An 8,674-nucleotide genomic window follows, 5' to 3' on the forward strand; every position below is an offset into this window, starting at 1 on the left:
GAAGAAGACGAGAGAAAGAAGAACGATGGAGAATTCAAAAGAAAAGAGGATGACGAAGAAGGATAAAGATAAGGGGGGGGGGAGCGAGAGAGAGAAGAGAATACAGAATGTATCTCTACATATAGATATGCTGTATATACAGGACGACCAGCGGCAAGGAATAAGAAGAGGAGGGGATGAAGAAGCAGTGCTTCTCTTGTCCTTTTTGCATCTTTAAGGTGTTCTCTCTCACTCCAAAGAAAAAAAGCGAAGCACTCACTAACGTCTTCTCATTCTATCTTAAAAGAAAGAGAAAGAAAAAGTAAAGAAGCTCCAATCTATCTATCTATCTCTCTCTCTTTGATCTATCTATCTTTCATTTTTTCTTTCTGTCTTTTCACTATCTTCATGAAGATCTTTGATAGAAGCTATAGAGATAGTCAGAGTGACCTGCCCCTTGGCCTTTGTTGACCGCTGAGAAGAAGAAAAGTCGAGATAATGAGAAAGACGAGGAAGAGGAAGAAGATGAATAGGAAGAAGAAAGAAGAAAAGAACGTCGAGATATGAGTTGACTTAATCATAAAGAAGAGAAACAGAAGAGTTAGTCATTCATACTCGTGAAAAGACCGTCCTTGAGAAGAAACAAAGAAAAGACGGAAAGAAAAAGTGTGAAGAAGGAAGAAGTTCATCATCTGAGGTGTATGTACATACACCGGGGAGAAGATCATAACTAATCTGTACATACACGTCTATAGACATACAAGACCGGATAAAGTGAATGAAAGAAAAGAAGAGATTTCTACTCCACAAATCTAAAGAAATAAAGAAAGAGATATCTTTCTCCCTTTCTTTCTTTCTCTTTCTCTTCTTCTGAAGCACTTCTTCTATCGCAGACCCAATTCACGTTTATCTTGACGGGAGGTGTCTTTCATCTTAGTTCTGCATTAGAGAAAGAAAAGAGGAAAGAGAGAAGAAGGAAGAGAAAGAAGAGAGCTCTCGAAAGATAAGATACACTGATACTTCTGTAAATCGAGAGATAGCTAGATATAGGAAAGAGAAGAGAGAGAAATCTTGTTGAGTCTTTCTGAAAGAAATGCAGAGACAGAGAAGAAAAGAGAGATTTGAAGAGGCAGTAGTAGAGAGAATGAAAAGAGATAGATAAAGAAAACTGAATCTTAGGGCTACTCCTACTACTCCTACTCCTTCTTGAAAGAGTCCTTCTTTCTCCCTCTTCACAGACTAGCACCCGAAGAAAGAGAAGAAGAAAGGTAGATTCTCTTCCTACTGACGTAGATCAACGAAGATGGAACAGATGTGGAGAAAAAGGAGGAGTAAGAAGAAGAAAAGACAGAGAGAAAGAGAGAGAGAGACTTATGGAAAAATCCTTTCATTCAGAGAAGAAGAAGAAGAACGAGAAGAAGAGGATCACGGTCATTCATTCCTGCCTTACACGTCGCTTTCCTCCTCTTCATTTTTCCTGTTTCTTTGCATGTGATCTGCAGAAGGAGAGATCGACCAAGAAGAAGAAGAAGTCTCCATGAAGCAAAAGGGTCTTCTTTAAAGGAGTGATACTAGTAGGAGTAGTCCTCTTATCTTCTTTGTCTTTCTCTCTTTTCTTTGGAATGACCTTCTTCACGCGAGGTGTCTTCTCTCTGTTCTCTCGATTCTCGTCTATTTCTCCTGTCTTCGCTTCACCCTTCTTTTATCCTTTTCTTCTTCTTTCTTTTCTCTTTTCGTCTTTCTCTTTCGTAGAGAAGAACGCAGTTCTTTTGGGGCAGGGAGATAGAGAGATTGAGAGGTTCATGTGCTTCTGAGAAGTGAAGAGACTGAAGAGAAGAAGAAGAAGAATGAAACTATAAGAACCCCTCCATCCGTTTTTTCTCCTTCTCTTCTTTCTTCTTTCTTCTCCTCTCTTTTCTCTTCTTCTTTCTCTACAGTTGTCCCGTGCCTGTTTGATTCGTAGTAGAGAGAAGAAGAAGAAGGAAGAAGAATAGACAGAAGGAGCACTTGCAGGTCTCTTCTTCTTTTCGCTTCTTTTCTTCGAGAAAGATAAGATAAAAAGAAGAGCGAAAGCATCGAGGAAGATCAAACAGACGTCGCATAGGAAAGAACTATTCGGGTGTATATACATCTCTCTCTATATATGTATACACATATCTCTATGTTGACGTAGATCTCTATATGGATTCTAGATCACTCGGGTATACCATTTCTTCGATATAGTTTAGGAAGAAGAAGAGCCGTCGAGGACAGATCTTTTTCCTGTAGTCTAGCTCCTTTCTTTCATGCATCTCCATTCGTAAATCTTTCTTTCTTCCTTTACCTCTTCCGCTTCTTCTTTCTCTTACGTCCTTATCCTTTGTCTTCTTTCTTCTTCCTTTGCAAGATTTCTTTCTCTCTCTCTCTCTCTGTATTCTCGCTTCTTCTTTTTCTTCCCCTTTCTTGTTTTGCTTGACTCTTCTTCTTTTTGACGACCCTCTCTTCGAAAGAGGCAAAGGCATCTACCTCTCGATCGATCTATCAATAAAGAGAAAGAGAGAAAAAGAAATCTGGAGAAAGAAAGAAAGAGATAAGAAAGGGGGTTTGGGTCAAGATGCCTACGAGACATAGTAAGAATGCGACCTCAGCGGCTTTTTATTCTTACCATGAAAGAAGAAAACTCAAAGGTACGTCTCTCTTCTCTCTCTTTCTTTTTCTTTCTTTCTCTCTTTCTTTCTCTCTCTCTCTTGCTGCTTATCTGCTTTCTATCTCTCTTTGCGCTGCACATGTTTAGGTGATTTGGATATGTGAATGATAAGATAGCTAATGATAAGGATACATGTAGTGCGTGGGGCATAGATAGGGTAGATAGAGAGGTAAGTCTGTCTTTCACCCTCTCAGTTTGAACTCGTTGAAGAAAGAAAGAAAGAAGGAAAGAAAGAAAGAAGGAAAGAAAGAAAGAAAGGAACGTCTATCGTGGTTGGTTCGTTTTCTTCTATCTTTTTTCTTTGAAGCATTCTCTCCTCCTTTGATCGTGTCGTGTACATACGGTGCACTTCCTTTGTGGTGTATATACACCTGAGTCTCGAAACTTGGCTGTACATACACTCCGTCGACAATTACATTCTTCTTTTTTCTTCTCTTCTAAACTAGAGGAAAGAAAGAAACGTTTCCTTCTACTTTTACACAGAAGTCAATCTCTTCGATATCCTTTTGCTTTTCCTCTTCTTCCCTTCCTTCACTTTCTCCTCGTTTCTTCTCTTGCGATGAAAGTGTCCGTCCTCTCATCTCTCTTTCTCCTTCTGTTCACTCTTTCTTTCTTTCTCTCTCTCTCACTTTTTCTTTCTTTCTTTCTCTTTCTCCTTCTCACTCTTCTTTGTTTAGATGTGGGGAGTCAAGTAGAGCGTTTAGATACAAATGCTTTACGGCGGTTTGAAGCGTGTTGGCTATGTAATAGAACGGCCATCTCACCTGTATGTACACCCCAAGGTCTACTTTTCTGTAAGCAGTGTCTCTTCTTCAACTTCGAAGACCAGAAGAAGAAAATGCAGAAAGAACTTAAGGAATGGGACCTCCACCAGCAAAAAAGAAGACAGGTATCGCCCAGTCATGCGTCACCGCTATCTTTTAATTTATCCCCTCTCTCTCTATCTTTCTCCTAGTCACTTCCCCTCTTCTGTCTATCTATCTCTAGCCTATCTTCCTGTTTCCAGCCTATTCTTGTTCAATCTATCTTTACTCTGTCTATCTCTCTTTTTCTCTTTCTTCTTCATGAGAGGGTTCCCCATTCATCTAGTGTGTACACATATATATCGCTGTATATACATACATATATGTATACATATATTTGTCTGTATATCTCTTTAGATAGATGGGTGTATAGAAAGAAAGAGATAGATACAATTGAAGGTAAAGGCCGGGGCTACTTCGGCATAGTTACGTAGATCAAAGATAGATAGTGTAAAGGTAGATAAATAGATTAAAGATAGATAGTTCAAATGCAGGTAAATAGATTAAAGATAGATAGTTTAAATGTAGATAAATAGATCAAAGATAGATAGTTTAAATGTAGATAAATAGATTAAAGATAGATTACTCTAGATAGACGAAGTTCGTCGGATCGTTCCTTCCATTGGCTTTCTGCACTACCTATTACAACGCTGAGAAATGTTTCGCTTCACTCTACCTACGTGCTTGTATCTATCTCTATCTATCTATCTTCTATCTCCCTGTCTATCTATCTATCTATCTACTTTGGGCCGAGGGATTTAAACGGGAGTAGATACGTATGTAGAAGCATAAGTATATGTATGTATATATATACATGTACAGCTGTATGCATATATCCCCTAAGATGTGTATATCTTTCTTCATTGATACATACCCCTCAAGCGTTTCTTTTTATGCTTTCTATCTTTCTTTCTGCTTTTCTTTCTCTCTGTAAGAAAGTTTGAATTTCTTTCTCTTTCTTTCTCTCTTTCTTTCGATTCGAGTAGATGGAGGCTCTGAAGAAAGAAGAAGAAGAAAGTGTGGAACAGAGAAAGTTCCTAGAAGAAGAAGGAAAAATCTCTTCGGACTACTACTACTCCTCCTCCTCCCATTCTCAGCTGTCATCTAGAGGCAAAGATGCAAGAAATACACATACAAATACAAACGGCCACCAAGGAGATTCTTCTTCCTCTTCTTCCTCTTCTTCAAAAGCAACGCACAGCCATTCAACACACGTAAGCACACACGGACCGCCACATAAGACACAAGGGAAGCTCGGAAATACACTTCTATCTATCTATCTTCAATCTATCTATCTATCTATCTATCTATCTATCTATCTATCTATCTATCTATCTATCTATCTATCTTTAATCTATCTTTAATCTATCTATCTTTAATCTATCTATCTATCTTTAATCTATCTATCTATCTTTAATCTATCTATCTATCTTTATCTATCTTTAATCTATCTATCTCCATGTGTCTTTTCTCCTTCTTTCTATCTACGATTTGTGTGTTTTAATCTTCATTTCTCGACATCTCTCACTCTGGCTATGCAGGTGAAGTGTCTCTCTCTTCTTTTTCTTTCTTTCTCTGTCTATTCTCCTTTATCGTCTTGATCTTACGTCTGCTCTTCTTGTGCGTATTACAAGCAGATGTGTATTTCTCAGATATGCTCTGAGCTGTCTTAAAATACATAGATCAAGAGTGGTCTTTCCGAGTAAACCTTCTTTCCTTTCATGGAACTCTGTCTTTCTTCTTTTTCTCTCTCTGTCTTTTCCTCTGGTGTATGTACACCTCGCGGCGGGGGAGACAGGCAGGAAGAGGAGAGAGTCTTCTCCAAGGCAAAGCTGAAGCGAGAGCAAAGAATTTCTGGGTCAGAATCAAGAAGACTTTCTGTCTTCTTTCAATCGAGAAAAGATCATTCGAGAAAGTCTTTCTCTATCTATTCACTTCTTTGGTCTTCTTGGAGTGAAAACGAAGAAGATGAAGGGAGAAAAGGCATAGGAACAAGAAAAAGAAGAAAGTCGTCGTAGTAGTTGTAGTAGGGTGTATGTACACCTCATGGTGAAGAGATATCTATGCATGGGAGTGATCAAGAAATTGGATTGTTTTGATCTATCGTTTTCTCTCAGCTAAATCTTTCTCTTTCTCTCCACACGAATACATCTAGCACGGGGGCTGCGGCGAGTGAGGTGTATGTACACTGCAAAGTCTATTGAAGTGCTTATCTATGTATATCTGTCTATAAATGATGTATATTTGCTTAGCCATCCAGGCTAGAGAATGTACGTGAATCAGATCTTATCCATTTTTCTCTGTCTCTGTCTATCTCTCTATTCGTATCTATCAATTGAGATCTATCTACCTATCCATAATTCTCTCTCTTTCTTTATCTTTCTTTCTATATCTTTCTCTGTTTTGTAGTCAGGTTGGCGTCTTGAATAGAGTAGATAAGATCACGCACTGCATGCGCATGCAATTCTCCTATCAGGAAGAACGAATATGTCTGCGAATTATCAGATGAAGCCTTTGAGTCTAAAGGTTTTCTTCTTTCGTTCTTTCTTTCTCATTCTTTCTTTCTTTCTTTCTCACTCTTTCTTTCTGTGTGTTTGATGGGTGTCGTAGATAGCTGAAAATACTCCTAGCGCCGACTGTACTCAAGTCAAGAAGCCAAGCAAGTTAGTAGTAGAATTACTTATCTCTCCTCCCCTTCTCTCTCTCTCTCTTTCACGTCTTTCTTTTTCTCCTTCTTCTTCTGCCTTCACATAAAAAGAAAGATATTTTGCGTTTCTTTCCTCTTCATTCATTCTTAAGCTCTCCCTTCTGAGGTGTGATGTGTCCTCTGCTCTACTAGATAACCTCCTAGCCACGACTTCTTTTCTCTCTTATCTCTTTCTTTCTTTCTTACCGAGGGTGCACTTGTGAATATGAGTGTGTTTGTTTCTTGTTCTTCTTCTCTTCATGGAAAGAAAGAAACGTCGAGACCTCTGCACATCCATCTCTTCACACATCTCTATCTGTCATCTTCTTCTTTACCTCTAAGGTATCTATCTGTCTATACCTCTCTATCTCTTTATCTATCTATCTATGTATCTGTCTTAAATGCCTCTCTCCGTATATATGTGTAGATCTGTACTTTATCTATCTATACGTATCTACATGTATATATTTGTATTTTTGTTCATCATAGAAAGACAGAGAGGGAGACATAAGGCGATGTGTACATGCAGAGGTTGACTTGTGCTGTCTCTATCATGATGATGGGGAAGGAAGAAAAAAGAAGAAGAAACGAGAAAAGAAAGACAAGGAGATCCCTCACAGAATACAAGTCCATATTGTCTCGTTGTTCAAAACACCTTCACTCCTTCTTCTTCTTTATCTTCTCGAAACAGCCACCCGTTTAGGGAGAGAAAGAGAACCTGAAGAAGAAAGATAGCGAAAGAGTTAGATAGAAGATCACCTTTTATCTCCTTTCTGTATCATTTTCTACCTCTCTCTCTGTCCCTCTTCCTGCCCACTCGGTGTTTCACTTCTTTCTCATCTCCTTCTTTTTCTTCTTCTCCTTCTCTAAGAGTGGAAAGCTTAAGTTGGGTTACGCTCATCTATGTCTCTGTCTGTATTTTCCATCGTAGAAGAGTTACGTCTGTAGAGAGATACCTATCTATATAGGTAGATAGATATGTATACAGAGAGACATTAGGGTGTACATACACCTCAAATCCTCCAGGAAGCATAAGGTATCGGTGTTCTTCATCAACAAATGGAGCGCCCATATACATATGAACCCTCTCTTCTAAACGAATTGAATCGTTCTCATTTTCTTTCTTCCTCTCTTATCTCTTTCTTTCTTTGTCTCTTTCTCACGTTTCCTTTCTTTCTTTGTTTCTTTCTCATTATTCTCGTTGTCTGTTGTGTGTGCTTTTAGGTCATTGAAATGTCCTATCACTAGAAAGCCTCTAAAGTTAAAGCAGCTTGTCTATATCAAGCCTGAGCTGATTGACGATAAGGATACCGAATTCAATAGGTAGGTATTATACATCTTTCTTTCTCTCTCCTTCTTCTTTCTCTTCACTTTCCCTCTCTTGGGATTCTGCTTTATCTCTCTCGAGTAGTATCGATCGATCGTTTCTACAGACAATACCTTTTCTCCTCTCTAGTTTACTTCTCAGCCGATCTTCTATGTGCGAGGGGAGGAGGGATAAAAGAGGCAAGAGGACATGCACAGATGAAGAGAAAGAAGAGATAGAGAGGTTTCACATACATAGATAGAGATATGTCTATGTGTTGATCTCCATTTTGGATCTATCCGTCGTAGAAAGAGAGGGAGGAGATTCTCGTGATACCTTCTTCTCCATTCATTCATTCCTGCATTAGTATATAGGAAGAAAGAACGAAAGAAAGAAACCGAAAAGATGCTGAAGACGAAGGTGATTTCTATTGTATTTCAGGTGTATATACACCTGGCGAAGAAAAGCGGACTCATGTTCTCAACAATAAAGATACTGGAGAAAGACAGAGACAAGAAAGGAAGTGAGTAGTGTTGGAAAATGAAGAGAAGAGAAACAGATGAAGTGGCTTTTCTTGATGTGTGCAGAAGAGAATCTTCTCTCTCTCTCTTTCTCTCTCTCTTTTCTCTCCTAGGCTGCTTAGAGAACTATCTTGCAAGTCTTCTTCTTGCGCACCCGAGAGATCTTCCTTCTCTCTCTCCTGTTCTTTTCTTTCGCCTCATCCTCTTCTTCTGTCTTTCTTTCTTTCTTTCTCTTCATACACGAATCTATCGACACACGCTGTGCGTGTCTATCCTATTCTTCTCTGTTTCGATCATCCTCTTCTCGATCGCCGACTAAGAGTGGGAAGGGAGGATACACTCGAGATGTCTTATAGAAGAAGAAACAACACATTCATGCTGATATGATCCAAATCTCTTCTCTTCTTGACGCTTGCTTGTTCTCCTCAGTCAAAACAAATCGATTCCTGCAGGTTATCTTGCTCTTCCCCTCATTTCTCAACAGCTCTCTATTCAACAGAGACACCTAAATCCTCTTCTTTCTCCTCTTCGCTTGTTCATCTCTTACCTCTTTCTTTATCTTTTTCTTTCTATCTCTGTATAGGTGGGTCTGTGCTATATCTAAGAAAGCTATTACAAACCAAAACGCCGCCGTCGTCATTCCTACAGGAGACGTCGTACTCATGGTATACATCTATCTATCCATCTTTATCT

General features: G+C 39.0%; 2 protein-coding genes across 2 annotated transcripts; one reads left to right on the top strand and one right to left on the bottom strand.

Annotated features, from left to right (window-relative positions):
• Positions 1–5: 5 nt before the first annotated feature.
• Positions 6–1,529, bottom strand: CSUI_008920 (uncharacterized protein). Its single transcript, XM_068069039.1, has one exon. The coding sequence runs from the start codon at positions 736–738 to the stop codon at positions 589–591; it is 150 nt and encodes a 49-aa protein (XP_067918984.1). The 5' UTR covers positions 739–1,529; the 3' UTR covers positions 6–588.
• CSUI_008921 (zn- ring domain containing protein) lies at positions 1,469–8,667 on the top strand (the record flags this gene model as incomplete). Its single annotated transcript, XM_068069040.1, has 7 exons — positions 1,469–2,645; positions 3,343–3,554; positions 4,455–4,682; positions 5,267–5,326; positions 6,079–6,131; positions 7,379–7,477; positions 8,565–8,667. Coding segments are annotated over exons 1-7 (828 nt in total), but the record flags the coding sequence as incomplete, so codon positions are not given.
• Positions 8,668–8,674: the final 7 nt, after the last annotated feature.

The sequence above is a fragment of the Cystoisospora suis genome (assembly GCF_002600585.1).
Source record: "Cystoisospora suis strain Wien I chromosome Unknown contig_5150, whole genome shotgun sequence".
Taxonomy (NCBI): domain Eukaryota; phylum Apicomplexa; class Conoidasida; order Eucoccidiorida; family Sarcocystidae; genus Cystoisospora; species Cystoisospora suis.